General features: G+C 40.4%; 1 protein-coding gene across 1 annotated transcript in view; it reads left to right on the top strand.

Annotated features, from left to right (window-relative positions):
- The first annotated feature begins 371 nt into the window (after nt 1-371).
- Nucleotides 372-22,706, top strand: part of Il1rl2 (interleukin 1 receptor like 2) — a 38,130-nt gene continuing 15,795 nt past the window's right edge. Inside the window, exons 1-7 of the mRNA XM_027386753.2 lie at nt 372-435; nt 1,247-1,481; nt 2,787-2,988; nt 13,311-13,473; nt 17,356-17,427; nt 20,740-20,869; nt 21,603-21,739. Coding sequence (XP_027242554.2) covers nt 372-435; nt 1,247-1,481; nt 2,787-2,988; nt 13,311-13,473; nt 17,356-17,427; nt 20,740-20,869; nt 21,603-21,739 — 1,003 coding nt within the window. The remainder of the gene's footprint in view (nt 436-1,246; nt 1,482-2,786; nt 2,989-13,310; nt 13,474-17,355; nt 17,428-20,739; nt 20,870-21,602; nt 21,740-22,706) is intronic.

Genomic DNA, 22,706 nt, shown 5'->3' with positions numbered 1-22,706 from the left:
TGCTCAACCAGCGGGAGTCTGGAGTTTCCGGGGAGCTCCGCTGACCCAGGTGGATCTCAGGCGCACGCTGGGCGGGTCCATAGCCTGCTCTGGCTGCGTTGGGATCGCTCTAAGTGGCAGAAAGATCTGCCACCAAATCTGCCCCCTGTCTCCCAGCCCCCTCAGGCCAGTCTTTGTTTCTGGACTTCTGAAGGTCTGGTACAGAAAAATGTTATGGAAAGAGGGTGGGGGACAGGCCAGCCTTGGAGTGGTGAGGCGGACACAGAGGGCTCAGTTCTCACAAGCCAACCTTGATGCTTGTGGGAAGGTGTGCCCAGCCCAGCTGCACTACTTACTTCTCCCATTGTCTTCTTTTTCCCCTGTAGCCCAAAATGTGGGTGCGGTCCTTGCTGCTCTGTGGGGTGTCTTTCGCGCTTCCACTTTTTGTGACAGCAGGTACGTTCTGTGAGTCTTGGGTCCCAGAGGCCTGTCTCCTATGGGCAACATTCTTTGTCACTCATCACCAAGTATCTGACCTACCTTCAGGGCATCAACTAGCCTCAGCTAATCACTGCTCCAGATGATCTGGTAGGCAGAGTCAAAATAAAAAAATAAATAAATAAATAAAAAATGGGGGAAATAGAAAAAAGTCCATTCCCAAGTTCTTGGAAGCTCAACCCCAAATGTCACCTTGGAACTTTGGACTAACAGGCAATATGGAGAAGTCGTGCACTCAATTTCAGTGCTTGAGTGGGTGGATTACTAGCGGTGTCTATTTAGTATAATAGGTTATTTTATGGTCCAAAGTTACCAGAGACAGATCAAATTTCTAAGAAAAACTAACTTGACAGAAATGGGCTTTAAAAGGAAGGTGTCTTTAAAACCATCCACTGGCTAATTCAAGTCAGTGAGGGACTGCAAGGGCAGGAAGCAAAGATAACCAGGATGGGTCAGTGCTGTGGGGAGGAGGACAGATGACTAAGAAGAGTAGAAGAATAAAGGCAAAGGGGAGTGGTGGTTTTGTGGAGGGATCTCTGGAAGGCCTGTCCTCAGGATACATTTGAAGGCCTTAGCATTATGCTTCTAAAGGACTGGGCTAGTTCTAGGAAACTCCCAAATAAAAAATTCACATTGCCCAGAACAAGATGTTTTCTGAAGTGAACAATGAAGCCAGTATTCTGTCGTGGTGTTTCTTGTGCTTCCCTCCCCTCCCCTCCCCATCCCTTCCCTCCACTCCCCTCCCCTGCTCTCCCCTCCCCTTCCCTAGGTACCTGTAAGGATGCTGAAATGCACCATGAGATCATTTCAGAGGGCCGGCCTTTTGCTTTCAATTGCACATACCCTCCAGTAACAAACAGGGCAGTTGATGTGACATGGCACAGAGCATCCAACCGAAGCTCAGTGTCCAACAACAGACAGCTTAGAAATCACCAGGACCAGACCTGGATTTTGTTTCTTCCTTTGGAAGAGGGGGACTCAGGCATCTACCAGTGTGTTATAAGGTGAGTCCCTCATTTAAAGAAGAACCAATTCACACATTTCCCTCTCCATTTCTATATACACCTTTTAAGAAAATGAGTGTTATGAACCTTTATTTTTGAGACATGTTATATAGCCTAGACCCATTTCTAAGTTACCTAAACCTCGAAAGTGCTAAATGACAGATGTGAGCCACGAAAACCAGCAAGACGGTGCATAGAGGCAAAGTGCATGGAGGCAAAACTACAGGATGGCCTTCAGCTGTTATGAGGTGACTTCCAGCTAGCATATTTGAAAGCAGAACAGATTTATCTACTTGGGGGGGGGGCACAAGTTGCATCCTTTTCATTGAAATGATGTTTCAGGCCAGACCAGCTTTCAAAGAGTGCTCATATGAGTATTACTGCTGCCATTTCTTCCTCGGAAGGCCAAAAGGTTTTCGTCACTGGCTGATCCAGAGCAAAATGAGCCTCCTTTGAGAAGTTTTTGTAAGGAACCTGTTTAAAGCTGGCATTTAAAAAGTAGCCAGCCTGGGAGACGTTCTAGAGTCTACATGAGTACTTGTGCCAGGTGTAATGCCATTGAGAGACAGTGGCCCTTTGAGCCACTTCCATGAAAGACAATTGAGTTTGGAGGGAACTGTAGTCAATTGGAAGCGCAGGCCCCAGCAAAGTTTCACCTATCACTCATTTATTCTCCCTGCCTGTCTTCCCTTCCCTCCCTCTCCCTTTCAAAGCTTTTAAAGACTTTGATGAAACCCACCTGTAAACCACATTTGACCAGAGAGGTCTAGTTCTGTGACTTCCCACACTAGCTTGACTGACAGACACATACTATGCCATCTCTCCAAACCTTGGTTTTCCTACCTGTAGACTGGGTGTGTCCTATATGCCTTTAATCTCTGTTAATCTGGAGCAACTCTGAGTCTTTGGTTTTCATACCATCGTCATTTTTTAAGGACTACAGACAGTTGTTTATATGACACCACCCCCCCCCCGATTTATCAGACACTTCTTTTAGAGTAAGTGATTTTTGTGGGTGCAAGGATGCAGCGCAAACACTATCTAGTCTCTTCAGAGAAACAGTTCCAGAAGCCCAGGGTGTTCATTAGCCCCTCCTGAGCCTTGCTGAATGAGACGCCAGTGTCTCCACTGCACAAATACCAGTTATCTCTGGGTGATGCCTGGTGTGCTGGCTACTTGCGATTTCAGATGAGGCAGAGGGTTTGTACAATGTCCAGAAAATAATTAGGAAAGATGTGAAAATGACTTATTGAATTCTGAGATTGCTTAAGAATTCATTGGATTCAACCTGCTGTTTTCTCATAGGGATACCCACAACTGTTACCGAATTGCTGTAAATCTAACGGTTGTTAGAAACCATTGGTGCGATTCTTCCACGGAAGGCCCCATAAAGTTGTCTTTGTCGGATGAGTATCAACAAAGTTTACCCTTGGGAAAATCGGCCAGTCTCACATGTCATCTAGACTTCCCAGACAGTTGTGTTCTGGATTCGATAAAATGGTATAAGGTAAAAACAAACAAACACACACAAACAAAAAAGCAACAACAACAAAAACCCTCTATTGGTACGATTTTCTCCTCATATAAAACCCACTTTCTTTTTGAGGTAAAATTGAATCCTTCCTAGCCTATTTGGTATTTTGTATGGCTAAGACAACAAGTGGTAGTAACCCTGATAATTACATTAAAGGTATGGCTGTTGTTGTTTTCTTACATTGTTTTATCTTCTCCATACTCCCAATTGCCCATTTCTCAGACTTTCCTTGTAATATTTTTTGCACTCATTTAGATTTGTTTGAATGACTCTGATGTCTTGATGCTTTGAAAATTACGAATTAGACAAAGCCAGGCCCAAGAAAGATTCCTGCCACCCCTGCTTAGTGTTACTCACCACACATTGCTCCCAGCAGGTGGCTGCCTCTGTCAATTCTTATTATGGCCTCATAGAACACTGTATTTAGAAATTAACATTTGTATCTTAGCCGTTCCCCTTTGAAACGTGAACAGAGTTTCTCATGTTCAGCTACTTGGGCTATGAGTTTCCTTTATGGGTTTTCATCTGTTGATCCCCCTGCCCTCATTTGTTCTGTGGTGACTAGGTTCTTCAAATGTCTTACTTTTTTTTTCTTTGCTGACTTTTGGTAGCATTTTGTTTCCTAGGGAATGGCAAGTTTCATTGAAGGTTTCATCTATACTGGCAAACAATTTATTATGTTTTCTGTATCATCTGCTTCAGCAGTGGCGCTAGAGCTTAGTCTTCATTCCAGGGTAAAGTCTCACTCTAGCCCTCTCTCCCTTACCTTCAAAGGCTTGTTCTTCAAAACAAAGCCTTCTGTCCTTTCAGAAAGCCTACTTGTATCATGCATCATCATCACGTGGGTTCTTGGTCTCCTCGTGTGGAAATGAATGTTCTTTTTTATTTTATTTTTTATTAGTTCAAAGAAATGAATGTTCTTACACCTATCTTATGCATCGTTCACAGTGTGAGGTTCTCAAAGGCGCTTGATCTCCAACCCAAGAGCTGCTAGATGGTGCAGGTGCAAATAAGTAACTCATTTCTGCTTCACAGATGTCACAAATTGCTTCCAAAGTTTTATATGAATTTGACTTCCTAGGCCTATAGGTGTTTTCTTGTAAGGGTAGGATAATTTTATATGTGAACCTTAATTTTCAAAAATCAGAGGCAGGCAGATCTTGGTGAGTTCAAGGTCAGCCTGGTCTTCACAGAGAGTTCCAGATTAGCCAGGGCTACATAGAGACCTATCTTTAAAAGAAAAAAAAAATCAGTTCTGTAAACATGAAATGCTACCTGTAGTTATTTTAGTTTCTTTTCCTCTTAATTACCAATGGGATCAAACATTTGTTGAGTTTGCTGTCCATTTCTGAATCCTCTTCATATCTGCCGATGTCTTTTGCTGTATTTCTCTCTTAAATTTTTTTATTATTTTATTGTCACTTATAGCAAGCAGATTTTACACATTTGTTTTGGGAAACAAATGGCATGCATTAAAACATTGACACTGAAGCTTAAAATACATGTAGAAAATAGTTGGAAACATGCAGGTAGACAATGGATGATGGATTGTCACAAAATAAGTGCAACTTTAATTGCCCTTACCACCAAGGGCAAGATTAACTATTACTGAAAGCTTTAAAGACTGCTCCCATTACTTGGAAAAACCAAACCAAGCCTTCCTCATTCCCAGGAGCACTGCTTTACTAATTTAGACCCCCACATTAGTTTTACTTGTTTCTGAACCTCGTATTTGAAGCATCTATGCATAGCATTTTGTGTTTAACCTCTTTGGACCAACAGTAAACCCATGAGAACCATCCACATTGCAGCCTGTACGTCCAGGAAATCGTCCATTTTAGTTGTTGTATAGTATTTCATCATTGTCAAAACCTTGAGCTGTTTCCAGTTACACATAAAGCTAGTGTAAACCTTCATGTGCATACCATTTGGCTCACATATGCTTGCGGTTTTATGCAATGTTCTGCTGAAGAATGGAGCGGTTGGGTCATAGAGAATGTGAGCATTGTTAGTATTCTAATGTCCCTGCATCTGATAGCACAGGGTATGATCAATCTGCTCTCCCTTCCTCTCCCTGTGCCATCAGTCCTTCATTGAGTTTTTTCCTTTTGAGTACAGAGTGTTAGCTAGGGTATCACATTTAATTTCATTTTTCTCTATGTGGGTTCATAGTTCACCTGTCTTTTCTTCCTTGCTTTGCATGCCAACTCTGATTTTAGTCCAAATGATATGATATTGGTATGTGTATCTGCAGAGCACTTTCTTGTATGGTGTGTTCTGTTTGCCTTCTTAGTTATTGTATCATCAGGAAAGGCTTGAAAGTTTGCCACAAATCCTCTTGCGTTAACTTTCCCATTTGCAGGAAATTCATATTCGTCTGCATGCATACACAATTTCATAATCAACTTGCTCATTTTTACAGCAAGCTTTCTGAAATTTAGTTCTGCTTTTCTGAACTTACGGTATTGAGGGTATGACAAGATTTCTTTTCACAGTCTCCTTCAAGCCTCTCTTGTCTTCTGCGGCCCTTTGTATTTTTATGTGAATTTTAAAACTAGCGCATCTACTTTCACACAAGTAATATTTTAGATTTTTTTAATTTTAAAAACTTCTTATGATTAATATAACTATAGCATTTCTTCCTTCCTTTTCCTCCTCCCAAGCCTTCCCAAATATCCCTCCATTCTCTCCTTCAAATTCATGGCCTCTTCTTTCATTAACTGCTATTGCATACATAAATGTATATGTGTATACATATATGCCTAAATATAACCTACTCAAACTATATAGTAGTTTAGATTTCAGTTAATGGTGGTATTCCTAAACTTATCAAAGGTAGATAGCTTTTTCAATTTTGATTCTTGTAAGTTATGAAAATGGCATTTTCCCCCATTTAATGTTATTTCTGAGGGAATCTGTTGCTGATGTTGGGTTTATTCCAGGGCAACTTACATTTACTGGCTCTATTACATTGGTGTGGTTGTGTTTTCCTCTTCTGTATATTGCTGCTATAGGGAAACACACTCCCCTTTTGTATATCGGCTGTGGATGTAGCAACCTTGGTGAGTTGGTGTGCTTAGCCAATGTATGTGCTGATTACTTGGAGTTATGTACTCACCCAATCAGATTTCCAGTCCAAAACCAGCTTCACTCCATCTCTTTTTATCTGTGTTCATCTTGTGTCTTTCCTTGTCCTCATTTATAGATAGAACACCTCAGGGATTACCACCCTCCATTGAGTCCTGTTACTCCAACTGACACCCTAGAAGTGGTAATAACAGTGCTTGTGTGTCTTTATGCTGAAGGAAAAGCTTTCAGACTTCCCCCATTTCCTGGGATATTTAAGATGTTAACAAATGTCTTTTTTAGACTAGGGAATTATTCATAATTAGTTTAGATTCTTTTGTTATGAATTCATATTAAGTTTTATAAAAATACTCGATTTTATATGATTTTTTTAATTCCTTTAATGTACTGAATGATGTCTTGGTTGCTTTTCTACTGTCATGAAAAGACACTATGACCAAGGCAACTTATAAAATAAAGCATTTAATTGGGGTTTACAGTTCCAAAGGGTGAGTCCATGATGTCAGGAAGCACAGGCAGGCAGGCATGGTGCTGGAGAAGTAGCTGGGAGCTTACATCTGATCCGAAAGCATGAGGTACAGAAAGGGAGAGGTGGGGTAGGGAGAGAGAAAACCCACCCCCAGTGACACACCTCATCCAACAAGGCCATACCTCCTAATCTTTCCCAAATAATTCCATCCACTGGGGACCATGCATTCAAGCCGATGAGTTTATAGGGGCTATTTCCATTTAAACTACCATAAATGACAAGATAGCATTGGGGATCTTACAGTAATCTTGCAATCCTGAACTCCCTTAGCATGGTGTGTAATCACCATCACATTTAACTTGTTAGAATTTTTTTTCTAGAGTTTTGCTTTCGTATCATGAATGTTGCTGTTCTGAGCTCTTGTAGCCTGTGCTATATCTATGTCAGATTTTCATACACCTGCAGTTTAGCTTTGTAAAGTGAAGAGAGTGAAACTTCAGTTTTCTTTACTCTAGAAATGTCTCGTATTTCTAGAAGAAACTAGAAAGTAATAAACCCATTAGCTGTCCTATTACACACACATGGTCTTCAGTAGTGATATCACCCAGGACTTAGACTTTCTCTGAGGACAAGTTTTCAGTGTCATATACAGCTGTCTTTTTTACCTAAAGAGTTATTCATCCTACCCAGTTCTATTTGTGACAGAGTTAATATATTATGCTCATTTAGAAATTTTGATTTAGAAGTGTTAAGATGATACTATTGAAATATATTTCCATTTTCTTCTTAATGTTCATAAGATTTAATTTCCAGTGTCTTATAGCTCCACTTCTTTTGTTTCTTAGTTCATTACTCTTGCCAGGGCTTGTCAATTTTATAGATGTTTTCAGAGTACTAAGTTCAGACCTTATAGGTCTTCTCTTACTAGTTGTTCTTTGTTTGCCTCATCGATTTCTGTTCTTGTCTAGTTCTCCCCATGACTTTGTTTGATTTTTGGCTTAAAGTTGCTACTATTCTATGAATATTGTGAGACAGACTCTTTTATCAATAAGCCAGAGTTTCTAATAAATAGATTTAAGATGTGGCTTCCTTTAAAACTGTGTCTTGGTTGACTTCTGCAGGGTTTTACCTATCATTCTCTAATGGCCCCACTCAAATCATTCTGATTTTCCTTGTGATTTTTTTTCTTTGACTCTAAATGTTTTTGAAGGGTTGCTTAATTCATAAGTGTTGCAGTGTTTGGGTATTTTTTTAAGGTAACATTTCTGACTGTGACGTAGTATGACAGACAGCACATTCTATATACCTTCAGAACTTACTTTGAAATTTGAGACTGGCTTTTTGAACATATGTTCAAACTCTGTCAATGTGCTTGTGTATTGAAGAGAGCATAAACACTGGAATTTGAGCTTGTGGATTGTGTTATCCTTCCCCATTCTCTTTTAGTTTAACTTAAACTTTTTAATACAACTTAGTGTGATTATTGATTTTTCTGTACAACTGACTTTATTAATGTTTGCGTTATACTTTCAAGATATTATTTACAGAAATATTTTTAAGCTGCTTTGGCTTCCTGCTGCATTGAGCTTCTGAGGTGTGCTTTTTCGTTTTCCTTTCTTTCTTGACATTTGCCTCCCTTTGATGCTAATACAACAGCACTAGTTTTATTGTGGCAGTTGGAGGGATGCTGGCTCTCCTTTTCTGTATTTTCGCTTTTAGCCTTCTGTACTTGTATACTCTCAAAACATGTTTTTCTTATGATTCATTTATTTTTTTTACATTCCAATCCCAGTTCCCCCCATCCTTTCCTCCCACTCCATCCACTCTCTCCTCCTCCCATCTACTCCATGGAGAGGGTAAGGCCTCCCATAGAAAGTCTACTAAGTCTGTCCCATCATCTAGCTGAGGCAGGATCAGGACATGTTTTTTAAGTTTCAGGTTTCTGGGCCTTTAAAAGCTCTAGGCTGGGTTTTTACTCCTCATGATTTCTATGACTCCTGATGTGTTACCTTCAAACCCCCTTTGTTGTGGTTTTAAATTACTATTCTGGTTCTAAACTTATTACCTTTCTTTTTCCTTGATGTTTTTTTTTAAATCAAGCATTTATTAGTCATCTTTATTTTTATGAATTTCGTAGTGGATATCTCCAACAATCATTGGCTTGTTTACTTCATCCACAGTCAGCCTTGAATTATTGCCATTTGATATGAAATAGTATTTTATTACCTTCTGAGGAAATGAAGGACTATCGCATTTTAATCCCTCTCTAGAAGATTTTTGACTCATACTCTACTGTAGCTACTGATTTTAATATCCTGATAATTGAAACACCAAAAGACATTCTTGCTATAGCTAATCAGTATTCTTTTAGAATTTCCCTACACATTGAACTTTCTCTTCATTTATAATCTAATCAATATCTCTGAACTTGTGTCTGGAATCATTTTTTTTTTAAATTTTCTTTGTTTTCAGTTTATGTGTCAAATGTTTTGACTGACTCCATGTGTACCACATGTAGTGCCCACAGAAACCAGAAGAGGGCATCAGATCCCCTGGAACTGGAGTTGTAAATGATTGTGTGTTCATCTGTAGGAGCTGGGAACTGAACCAGGTCCCCTGAAAGAGCAACAAGTGTTCCTAACCCTTACACAGAGCCTTATCTCCAGTCCCTGGAATAATTATATATAATATATATGTGTCCAACTAGCATCTCATGAATTTTTTTTAGTGTAAATTATCTCAGTTTTTGAAAATGTTTATTATTATTATTATTATTGGTACATTATTCTTCATGGATTGGCACTTATTTTCACTCTGCAGTTTGAACATATTATTCAATGGCTTATGATATCCAGTATTTTTCATACATCATGGACAGGGTCACCTTTCTTATTGTATTTCTGCCCCTTTTGAAGGTGATAGGCCCCAATCTCTGAATTTCTTGAAAATATTATCCTTGACTTTGGAGTTTAGTCAGTCATGTGACTCCAGTGAGCTGAAACAGAGACTTCTCATCTATTCTTCACATACCTTTTGCAATTATAGCTTATCATGTATTTCCTCCATTATTTCTTAATTACGAGTTCCTTCAGTGTTTTCTTATTTTCTTTTTGTCTCCTTTGGAACTCTAATTAAATATGTATTTAATCCATTGTTTTTAATGTGCTTTTACATCTCACAGGCCTTTTCCTGTTCTCATAAGTACATATGTCTCAGTGGGTAATTCTTCCTAGCATACTCTTTTTATTCTCAGGTATGTAAAACCTTCCATTAAACTCACCAGCTCACTTAAGTTTAGCTATTGTAATTTTCAATTCTCTGTATAATTTTTTTCCTTTTTCCATTTTGCATGTATGTTTTTGCATGTGTGTGACTGACACACATAGGCATTTGTACAGCTCTGTGCGGGAAGTTGGTGTCAAGATTCATCCTCCATTTCTCTTCTATTTTCTTCAATGAAGGAGGGTCTTTTACTCAAAGCCAGCACTTAACCTATGTGGCTAACCTTGCTAGTGAGCTAACTGTGAAAGATTCCCTGTCTCTGCCTTCTGGAGCTGGAATTACATGTGGTGGCCACAGCCACCTGGCATTTAGCTGGTTTCCTGTAGATCCAAATTCCAAGGCTCCAGTTTGCAAGGCAAGCACTTGAACTACCGAGCCATATACTCAGTCCCAACACTGTGATTTGTACTTGTTCTTTCTCATCTCTTATCTATTATAAATGTTTGAAGTTTTCAGTGCTGCTGTTAAACCAGTCAAACTAAACAGCACTCCTTTGAAGCCTCTGTCTGATAATTTTATTACTTGGTTTTCCTTCGTGCCTTCCATTTCTCTTAATTTAGATCAAGTTGAGGCGGTTAAACGTGTTTGTTTCGAATTTAAACGGCATCATTGATTTTGGCTTTCTTCTTGCTCTGCTTCTGCCTGGTTTTGGCAATGGTCCATTTTAGCCCTCAGAAACCAATGTGACAATATTGTTCTCTTGCCAGTAACGTTTCAGCTCTTCTTTCTTTCGCCATCACTTTTGATGATCAGACTTCACCCACTGGTTTTAACTTCATCAGACTTTTACACCTAGTGCATATTAGAATATTTTGGGATGTTTTTGCATCTGCAAAATATTATACTTGATGAGCCAGGAGTAGAAAATGCAGTTGAATGCATGTTGGTGCATACTAGTATTTTCATAGTTAGCATTATCCTATGAACTATGACTAGATAAGACTTCTAGATTTACACAATCCCCTAGAGCCTAGATTATTTACAACCTGCATTAGTTATATGCCTTAAAGATATATTCAGAGGTGCTAAAATGTGTTGTGTCACATAAAGGAAGAAATATTCAGCACTTACCCTTGGATTAATTTGATCAAGAGCAAATTCAAGTTTGAATTCTCTTTTCTCCCTGTGTCTTCTGTCTGTTTCACTTTGTGGTTTGGGGGTTGCCATTAGTCTGTTTGTTGCTGAGTCTGATTATATCTTTGGGTCTGTGTCTATCTATGCCTGTTTGATGTCTTACTGTCTCTTGCTGTGTGTCTCCAGCAAAGAGCTCTGTTCTCTCTTTGTTGAACACTATAGCATCACATGGGGAAGGAGTGAGGGATACTTTACAGAAATCCTTAACAGTTTTACAAGGGACTAAGTCACTGACTCCAGCTGACCCCAAAGCACTCAGTACTGAATGCATACCATTATCAACTTATATCTGCATGCTATTTCCAATATTTATGCTAGATAGTTGTTGCAAAGGTCTCTTTACACATGTTTGATGTTTCCAGCATTTACTACCATACTATGCATACATGCATGAGTTACTTTCTAGGTCAGGGGTGTGGAAGAGTACGTAATTTGAAATTACAACTGTATTAGATTATGTTGTAAAAGCTGATACATGGGAAATCCAAGGCAAGTAAGGTTGGTTGTTACACTGTTCTCTTAAAGGCAAGTTAAACAGACAGGCTGACTACACAGCAAGACATCAGGTTAAATCTTAAGAGATCTTAAGGTGCATTAGTAACTTGGCTGTATGCCTCAAAAAAAAAAAAAAGTTCCAGTCTCTTAGAATATAAGACATATTTTCATCGTAATAATGGGTCTTCATAACAATGAGGAGTGATACTGTCACTCATCCAATCCCTAATAGTAGTTCCCATCTATTAGAGAACAATTGCCAAAGAATAACTGGAGTTTTCTTACGGAGTCTCTATTAGAACAATGTAAGAATTCTAGGAAGACACATTGTACATTATAAATAAGAATGTACTTATTATGACATTATTTGTTGAATTTTGCATGCAAAGTAGATTTATTCTCCTTGTTCTGGGGTTGAGAATAAGGACTGACTCTGTGGCTGGTTATTTCTGGAGAGAATGCAACACCAAGTTGGTTACATTTGTTGAATTAAGGATTTTATCTATTAGGTTGTGAGTTTCATGAGGACAGTAACTATGTCTAATTCCCTCACGGCTGAAGTCTCTCACAGTGCTGTGAAAGACAGGAACTTAAATATTTGAATAGAAAAAAATGGACTCAATGAGTCAAGCAGCCTCTCTGTGGAGTGGGGCTTCTCAGAGGAAGAGGAACAGGCCTGGGCAAGAGTCCGGAAGTGTGTCCATGAGGTGAAGGTGATTAGCTTGATAAAGGGATCTTTGGAATCAGGTAGGGTGGCTTCCTTGGTAAATGCTTGTCTTAAAAACTCCAGGTCCTTGGTTTGATCCCCATAAATACAAATAAAAAAGCTGGGTGTGGTGGTGCACCAGAGACTGGCAGATCCCTGGGGTTTGTTGGCCAGCCAGCCAAGTCTGTGACTGTCTCAAAAAAACAAGATGGACAGCAGCCAAGGAAGATCACACACATGCTCTCTCTCTCTCTCTCTCTCTCTCTCTCTCTCTCTCTCTCTCTCTCTCTCTCTCTCACACACACACACACACACACACACACACACACACACACACACGAGAGAGAGAGAGAGATAGAGAAAGAGAGAGAGAGAGAGAGAGATGACTGTCCACCCCTCTCTCCTCTCTGTTGATTGTCAACTTAATTTGATTGAGAAATGCTTAAGAATTTAAAGAACACCTCTGGGTGTGTATGTCAGCACATTTCCAGTGAAGATTAATTAAGAGGAACATACCCCGCCCTGAATGTGGGTGGTACCATCCCATAGGCTGTTCCAGATGAAATAAACAGGAAAAAGAGAAAGCCTGCTACTGCAGACTTTCTGTCTACTTCCGGGCCTCCAGTGCTCCTCCATACACTTCTCAACATGAAGGAATAAAATCTCTGAAGCCACAAATTCATTAAAAGTCTTCTTTAATTTGTTTATGACAAATGTTTCTGTCAAAATGATTAAAAAACCGAGTAACATAGTTACCTTAATCTGTTTGCCCATTAATTCCTCTATCTAATCTATCTATCTATCTATCTATCTATCTATCTATCTATCTATCTATCTATCTATCTATCCATCCATCAATCTATCTATTGATCCATCAATCCATCTATCATCTCATCTGTCTATCCATCATCCATCCTTCCTCCATCCATCCATCTAGCAACTATCTAGCATATATTATGCAATGTCTTCTAGTTAGATTGTTAATATCTAAGGTTTACATTGTAGGTGACCATGTGGATATGGAAGTTGTGTCTCCCCATGGCACCTAGGATAATGCTAACTAACAAAGTTACTAGCATTTCCCAGTACTCACTCTATTCCTGTGTGTGTGTGCATCTTTAGGGTTGTGAAGAGCTCAAAGCAGAGAAGCAGTATGTTGTTTCAGGACCAAGGCTTCTTGTGAACAATGTCGCTGAAGAGGATGGTGGGAGCTATGCTTGCACAGCCAGACTCACATACTTGGGGAGACAGTTCACGGTTAGAAACTACATTGCTGTGAGCATCAGTAAGTTTACTTAAATACTGTTGTCTGCTTCTCAGCTTCATGGGAGCTGAATGGCTTCAGGCTTTGGAGACCGCCTCTTGATTTTGTTGAAGGATATCAGACCCTCAAACATGTCACTATTAGATCAGAGAGCCAGAAACTGAGAAGAAAAAAAGAGGGTTGGGGGGAGACAAGCACCTTAAATTCCCAAACTTTAAAAGCAGAATATTCAAAACTCTTGGAGGGCATTGAAAGAGACTGTGTAATAGGGGAATTTCCTGGGTGCTTAGCAGAGTGTAGGAACCCATGGTAAACAACATAACTATGACCTTCCTTTCCCCATCGTCTTCACTGTTGTGTGTATCAAGGAGGGCCTTTCTAGACTTGATGCTGCCTCCTAGTTTCAACTTCTGCAGAGTTCAGGGTATCTGGGTGTGTTTTCCAGATTACCTACTGTTTGTTCTGTGTTGGATCTCAAGCCAGAGCAGTCAGTCCTTCTGGAGGCAGCCATGCTAACTGCTATTTCACTGGCACCCAGTGTCCTGAAACATGATAATCTTCAGACTGTAAGGCAGCATCTTAGATTAGACAAAATAAAAGCCTAAAATATTCAGCTCAAGCATATTCTTGTATATGTTCACAGGGTTGGTTAGAACCACATTCAGAACTGTGGCCTTTTGTGTCCAGGTAAATATTTTTCCTTCTGTACACACTGAATGAAGAATTTGTCTACCTTCTTCAAGTGTTTCTTCCTTTAGGAAATTCATATTTGTTACGGTGTCTAAGGAGATGTAGCTTCCTTTTTCTTTCAGATTTAGCTTTATTTGATATGTAAGAATGTTTGCCTGCATACATGTCTGTGCACCATTTATTTGCCTTGTGACCGAGGATGCCAGGAGAGGTGTCAGATCCCTTGTAACTGGAGTTACTGATGGTTGTGAGCCATCATGTCGGTGCTGGGAGCTAAACTTGGGGTCTGTCAGTCTTAACTCCTTAGCATATTACAATCTCTCTAGCCACAATCTAGCTTATTACTTTTCTTTTTCTTTAATGGAGTTGTGTCCTTGGGCTATCTGTTCCTATGATGGCTTCCTGCTGCCCACGGGGGACTGCTCCAGGGCAATTCAAGGTGGACTCTCTCTATTATAGAGATCCAGTTATTCTATGTATCTTAGCCTGGTTCTTCCCAACATGGCTCTTCCTATCTTATCTTTCACTGTTCTTTGTTGAAATTACTTATGGGATTTAAATATTTTTGGACAGTCTTCAATTTTAATTTTCTACCTCTTCAGTAAGAAAGCAAATTGCAGTCCATTTTGTGACTGTCCTGTTTTTGGGCTTTCCTGCTAACATGGTGTCTTCTGGGAGTAGCCTCTCATCTTGTTCGTATTTGGACCCCCACTCTCCATCAGGAATAGATCCATTCATTGGCTGAATAACTGACTGCCACATGCTTTAGTCTTAAGTGAGTAGCTGAGGAAATTTCTTAAAAGGCTAAACATCTAAGAAGTTGATGGGTCTAAGAGTTCTCATGCCACATCAGGAGAATCCATGTTTATCCACAGTCTGTTATCTGCTTAGAACTATTTTTGAACCTCATAATTAAAAGATTGAATATGTAATTCTTCTTTTGGGAAGCCTCAGATCTGTAGGCAGTGAGCTTAGAGCAACAAATGGATTATTTGGGCATCCTGTGTTAAAGTTATAGTTGTAGCTCCTGTTCTAAAGAACAAAAACAATCCGAAGGAACTAGAAAAGTAGCAAACAAACAAGCTGGACAGACTTCCAAAGGAAATGAGTTCTCTGTGGGATTTTGATAGATGAATGGATCTTTAAATCATAAAGGAAAATGAGAAAGGCCACAGATAAGGCAAGGGCCACCATATCAGATATCATGCTTCTTGTTGGATCCGTAGTAAATTTCCTGACACGGAAGAGTGTCGGGAAGAGGAGGGTTGGGAGCTGAGTTCGAGGTGGGAATAAGTTCAAGTGGTCACCCATCTGTGGTCTTTATCACACCCACACTGAAGGGCCCTGGAGGGTGTGAGTGCAGAGTTAAGAGGCAGCTATGTAATGGGAGAAACCGGCCACAGGATGGGTAGAAGCAGGAGAGATTGAAGCAAGCCTCGAGTCCTGAGACCACCTAGAATACCACGGTGACCTCCAGAAGAGTGTTGACAGTCTCAGCTTGGATACAATGATTATTCAGTAACTCTTCACTGAGGACATAGGTGATGCCAGGCTCTATGCTAAGCAGTGAGAAAATGATGATGAGGGAAAGAAACAGCTGTGTATGTACTGCTATGATAAAGCTTGAAGTCTGAGAGGCAGTGGAGGCAGAGACAGATGATAAACCACTATGAGTGGGCAGGAGGAGACCCAAGAAATGAGCTGGGGTAGCTATCCTAGTATCTAACAAATTAGACTTCAAACTAAACCACTGTGAGATGTGTCATTACAGGGGACGTGAACACATGCTGATAGGCAGGAAAGAGTTCATAGATTGGTAGAATGACCAAGGTCTTTACAGACAGAAGACTAAGAAGCTGTGGAGGCCCCAGAACCAGAGGAGCCATGTTGTGTATGAGGGATGGAAAGCAGACAAGTTGTGTTAGGTTGATGAGATTATGACAGGTGACATGGTTAGAGAATCAGTCAGGAGTGAGGGGCGGGTAGAACTCGAATTCCAAACAGGGTAGTGTGGATTCTCAGAACATTGGCAAGCAGCCTGTGGTGTTGATTCCATGAGAACAGCTTGGGGTGCTTTTCATTCCTGAGGAAGCTGGCTGGCCACTGTGCCTATGCGGCCTCTGGGAACAGGACAGTGGTTGGGAGGCAGGTGCCGAAGTACAGGTGAGAGAGACATCCTGCAGGCACAGGCACCATGGTAACATGGATGATGGGAGGTGTAGACACATGCACACACAGCATCTCCAAAGGGAGAAAATACAACTCTTAGAGCTAATTGCATAGGGAAGAAGGAAGGAGTCATAGATTCTGGGCCTTCGGGCATAGGCTGCTGGGTGATAGGTGACATTAATCAATGAAACAAGACACCTCAAGGAGAAAATATGTGTAGGAGAGATTTGGTCTTTGGCAAGTTGAGCATGAGGTATGAAAGAGGAGAAATAGAATAGGTCATAACCTCTGTGGGTCTGGAACTCACAGGGAACTCTGGAGTTAAGACTTTCTGGGCACTGGACTTTAGATGGCAATTCAAGATGTGAGTGTTTAAGCTGTCTAAAAAGAGTAGAGAATAGAAAACAGATGGTTGTGTAATGAGGGAATTACCAATACGGAGTCAGGTATAAGGGTATTTATTAGGGAGATGCCTTACTTACAGAGCGACTTAGTCAGCTGGCAGGGCAGGAGTAAATACAGCAAGCCGATGATGGAAAGGAAGAAGGGAGTTCCACATGCGCGCCCCTCACTCTTAAACCTTCCCTACGTCACCTGACCACGCCCTCACAGGCATGGTCAGGAATACCTGTAGCCAGCCCCTAGCAGGCATGGTTATGGTGTCCCCTACAGTTGTGAAGTGAAGACAATGTCCTAGACTTTGAGAAGTTAGGAGGTAACGTGTTGGGCTCTGTGGTGAAGAATTTGAAGAGGGTGTTGAGAAAGCTGTTGACTAGGATGACTTCCAGATTTGACATATGTGTGACGAAGTAGATTGGATCATTGACTAGCTGATGGTGACTTCTGCTCATGAATAATTAAGCGAAGAGCTTACAGAATGCGACAATACCATGGTCGTCCTAAATGTCATACTCTTGAGTTTTGACTTCTCTTGACCAATATTTATGAAGGTTTTTTTCTCACTGTACTCATGCCATTACATTGGGTTTCTGGGGGAGTGTGTCATTTCCTTTTGCAGTTCTAATGGGTGTGATTTCTTATCAGAGGAAGTTGTGTCTGGAGGAAGAATTCCTAATATCACATATCCAAAAAACAACTCCATCGAAGTTCAACTTGGTAAGTAAAAGGGTTGGAACCCTCCTGGTTACCATGGGTAGAGTTCATTGCACCCACTTGTTTCAATGGATGCATTGAATGTCCAAGGTGGAGACAACCCAGCACATGTCTAATTTCCAACTCTGGATGTGCCTGGGCTTAACCAGAGATGTAGCAAAGTTGCCTCAGCTTGGGCAACTCTGGTGTTGACATACTGGACTGAGTACTGTGAGTCTCAGTGACTTCTGTGAATTTGTTTGTGCAAAGGCATTGAAAGCATAAACACAATTACAGAAATGTACAACTACTGCTATTGAATAATCTGGATCAGAAATTCTGGATTATTTTATCTCATTCTGGAATATATCACATTCAAGAAGTAAGGGAAATGATTATAGTATATCCACCATTCACACAGTAAAAGACCAAAAATCAATGTCCCAGAATAGGGGCTCGCTTTTTTATGTAGCGATGTCACCAATCAAATAAACAGAGCGAGCACTGTGTGGGGGGAGAAAGCAATTAAACAAAGTCTTCATTAAAAGGGAGCTCCTCAGATTCAGTCAATATCATAATCCAGTTAGGATTTTATCAGTCCAATAGTACACTTTTAAAAAAAGACATGTAAAAGTGCATGATCCAAAAGATTAAAAGTAACTGCCCTGGCAAGGTATCATTTGCAAAAATTATTGTAAAAATCAGGTTGGGTGTTTCAATCTAATAATCTTTCAAGACCCAAAATATTAAATAACCAATTGAGTCATTTTATTCTAATTAAAACTGTAAAGCTTTTCAAAATAATTGTTGTTGTTGTTTTTGATATTGGTGATTGAGTCTAGGACTTCACACACACTGGGCAAGCAATCTACCACTAGGTTATATTCCCAAGTCTTTTTATTTCTTTATTTTGAGATAGGGTTTAATTAAATTTAACTCACTCTCTGTTTCCAGGCAGTTCTTGAATTTCTAATTTCCTGCTTTAGCTTTAGTTACAGCTCCAGCAGGACTATAAAAATACCATTTTTTCAAACTTTTTTATTTGAATTAGAAACAGGATTGTTTTACATGACAATCCCAGTTCCCTTCTCCCACTCGTCCTCCCCTACCACCCCCCTCCAACTAAAACCTTATATGTTATATATCTTTTCTGCTCCCCCTGGATGGTGAGGCCTTCCATAGGGTGTCATCAGAGTCTTTTGTATCCTTTGGGATAGGGCCTAGGCCCACCCCCATGTGTCTTGGCTCAGGGAGTATTCCTCTATATGGACTGGGATCCCAAAGTCCACACCTATTCTAGGGATAAATATTGGGCTTCTACAGGAGGTCCCATAGATTTCTGAGGTTTCCTCACTGAAACCCATGTTCCTGGGGTCTAGATCAGTCCCATGCTGGTATTCCAGCTATCCGACTGGGGAGCAAGAGTTCCCGGATGTTCAGGTCAGCTGTTTCTGTGGGTTTCACCAGCCTGGTCTGGACCTCTGTGCTCTTCACTGGTCCTTCTCTGCATCTGGGTTCCAGTTCAGTTTGGTGATTAGTTGTGGGTGTCTGCTTCTACTTCCACCAGCTGCTGGATGAAAGCTATAGGATGGCATATAAGTCAGTCATCAATCCGTTGCCGAGATAGTTACGAATCAAATACATAAGGCTAAAAGTCTTTTTTTTTTATTTTTTTAAGACAGAATTTCTTTGTGCAGCAGTCCTGGCTGTCCTGGAACTCACTCTGTAGAAAAGGCTGGTCTCGAACTCACACAGAGATCCGCTTGCCTCTGGCCCCCAAGTACTAGGATTAAAGGCATGCATCACCACTGCCCAACAAGGCTAAAAGTCTTAGAAATATAAGACTAATACAATAAGGCCGAACAATTGTGTCCATATAATGGGAAAATTTAATGTACTAAATCTTTGACAGGTTTATTAGACAAGGGAGAACCCAAAGCGATGTATTTAACAACTCTATCTGTAAAGGAGGGGAAATGAACAATGTTCAATCAATACCAGACACGAGACCAATAAAATGCAAGGTGGCTGTTTGCTCATGTGCAGTGTAGAGAAATACAAATTAAATTCAGAGCATGGGAATTTATAATAAAAAGATCTGACCATTAGTACCATTGAGTATATGAAGTACCAAGAAGCTTACCCAGTGCTGGTAGGGATGCAGCTTGAATCAACCCTCTAGGAAACAGCCCATCACAACCTTGTGGAGTTGAGTATTATATGCAGCCAATACTAATGCTGGAGAAGTTATGTGTTTCTGTTATACATAAGGGTCATATGCATTTATATGAAATGGGTTCATGTGTGCCCCGGGAAACATACACAGGAGACTTCCTAGAAGACTCACCAGGAAATATCAGAAACACGCAAATCAGAAATGAGTATGTAGTGATTTTAGGAGAAATAAATAGGCAGAGTATATTCCACTTTATAACACAGGCAACAGCACAGATGAGCCCCAGAAGTACAAGTTAAGCAACAGAAGCCAGATCTGGTGATAAACATGCTATCCGGTGCAATATAAATGAAGGAATGTGGGAACTACACTGTTTTCTTCATGGAGGGAAGGTTATATGGAAGCTTACTTTATTTTAATGCACTGATGTTTAGCTTTACTCCATGGTGTTTTTTAATGTTTGTATTGTATATCGAAATAAAATGTAAAATACCACATAGAATGAAGAACACCCTTTGAAAAGTAAAGTAGGCCCTATTGGACGAAAGAATATGATAAATTGAAATATAGATTTATTAAATATGATTTGGGATGTGTGTTGATATAGGATAAGGGAAAGAGCCACATCTGTTAAAGTAGGGACATCACATCACTGGATTAGAGACTAGGAAACTAGAGCTCATGTTCCATGTCTCCCTTAAATATAGGTGTTACATAGAGCAAGTCACTCAATCTGTCTGAACTTAAGTTTTACATCGGTCACTAGAGGAATACCTTCCACTTTTCCTTACTGAATTATTTCAAAGATGCACAGTCTTGAGGGTGGGGATGACCAGGAAACACTCTGTAGACTGTAAAGGACTTTGCTAACATCAGTAGGGGTAGGTACATAGTCTAAGTAGTACATAGTCTCATATTGTGGGAGACTCTCCTCAAGGGTGTGTGCAAATCTCTTCACAGCACAGCCCGGAAGGCTTCTTGCCATCCTGCCTTATATGTAGAAAGAGGATCAGGCACATTGACATCTACCTGGGGGATGTTTGTGGTAATTACGCTATTCCAGGCTCAAAACAAGGTGTATTTCTTAACTAGATTAGCAACCAGGGTGACAGCTTGAGAATCTGTCGCACTTTCAATGTGTATAAATTTGGTTGCTTCAGGCTCCACCCTTATTGTGGACTGCAATATAACAGACACCAAGGAGAATACAAACCTGCGGTGCTGGAGAATCAACGAAACCCTGGTGGACGACTACTACAATGATTCCAAGCGCATCCGGGAAGGAATTGAGTAGGTGCTGATATCGTGACTGAAAGCCAGCAAGGGTCATCCACATCAATATGCTGTTATCACTGCCTTTGATGGACAGTTCCACCAGACTTTTCATTTATGCTCTTGACTTTGTCTTTAATAATAGCTCTGACAAATGCAAGATGCTTATGCTTTCAGCTGAATCAGTGTCAGCGAAACGCGAGCTGTACCTTAGAGAAACGGCATCCATGTGTGTCAGCTGCCACTCAGATCCAGCCTTATCCCATTCAGTTACATTATGAGCTGCTGGCCTTCGATGTAGAGTTAGCGCAGTGAAGACCAGAGCAGGATTTCTTGTGGGAGACTGTGCACAGGCAATGGTGTTCAAACTCAGCTTCTGGTGCTGTGATTTGTGATTTGTGATATAAATGAAATCAGGATTAATGATGGTGCTGAGCCTTGCTGTGTGCACACCTTAGTATATCATCTGGGGAGGGGGGAAGGATGCCCATTAGGGCTGTGTCTGGGACTGTAGTCACAAACCCACACTTTTTTTTTTTTTTAATGACTGTCCAGATGAAAGTGAAAACTTACAACTATAGAATCTGTATATATTGAGTCACCCTAGTAAGTATCTTAGAGTAAAATATGGCCCAGGGAGTTCTCTAGGCAAAACAAAACAAAAAGCCCACACACTATTTCTAGAAGATATGCTACACTTCATGTTGCGTAAACTTGGCTCACATGTTAATGGCTGACTCTTTCTTTCCAGAACCAATGTTTCCTTTAAAGATCATATTTTTTACACTGTGAACATCACATTCTTAGAAGTGAAAATGGAAGACTATGGCCTTCCTTTCATGTGCCACGCTGGAGTGTCCACAGCCTACATCATGTTGAAGCTCCCAGGTAATGTCCAGCGGATCAAATGCTACCCAGAGCATTGGAAGTGGTGGCCAGGGAAGAGAGGTGATGCCATACATTCAGTAGGCGGCACAGGAGGCACTAGATGGAGAACCCGGGAGTATCACTTAGTGAAAGATGGTGCTGTGTCCTGATGGCTGTCTTGGGATAAAGCTGCAATCCTATCAGAGTATTTTTGGCTGGGCCATTGTCATAGACATCGAGATTTTATGCATCAAAATTTCAGAAAATGGAGTTTTCCTTTTTTTAACCAAATTGCTCGATGCTCATAATCCTTTATTTGTGACTTTCAACTTTCAGTTTATCATGCATAATTTACTATACACATAGAATGTTTATACTTATAAGTTTTTACCCTGTAACTTTGTGACATTGTCTATAATTCTGATGTCTGAACAGAAGGGCTTTCAAATGCACAGGGCTTATATTTTCTTGATCATTTTCAATGACTAAAGATCTCTTTTAAATTTTTTCCTTTTACTTTCATCATTACACATGACTAGAATGTGCTGTGAGCATGTGCAGTCCCTCATTACCCTCTCTTATCTGTCTCTTGTTCCTAATGACTCTCTGATTCCTAACTGGTTCACCTGCCTTCTGCTTTAATGTCATTTTAATGGAAAGCCAGAGAGCAGAGGGCAGGGTAAAAGCAGACCTTGAGAGTACATTGAAACTCAGAACATGCTTAGGAGAGTTACAAGAGACCTTGTGAAATGTTCTCTCTCTCTCTCTCTCTCTCTCTCTCTCTCTGTGTGTGTGTGTGTGTGTGTGTGTGTAGCTATAGGCATAAGAGAGCACTTGAATTCATGAGAATACAAACCAGGCAGTGGTGGCGCATGCCTTTAATCCCAGCACTTGGGAGGCCGATGCAGGTGGATCTCTGAGTTTAAGGTCAGCCGAGTGAGTTCCAGAACATTCAGGGATACTCAGAGAAACCTTGTCTCTATAAACA

Source organism: Cricetulus griseus (assembly GCF_003668045.3).
Source record: "Cricetulus griseus strain 17A/GY chromosome 1 unlocalized genomic scaffold, alternate assembly CriGri-PICRH-1.0 chr1_1, whole genome shotgun sequence".
Lineage (NCBI taxonomy): Eukaryota > Metazoa > Chordata > Mammalia > Rodentia > Cricetidae > Cricetulus > Cricetulus griseus.
This window is presented reverse-complemented; position numbering and strand designations above follow the sequence as displayed.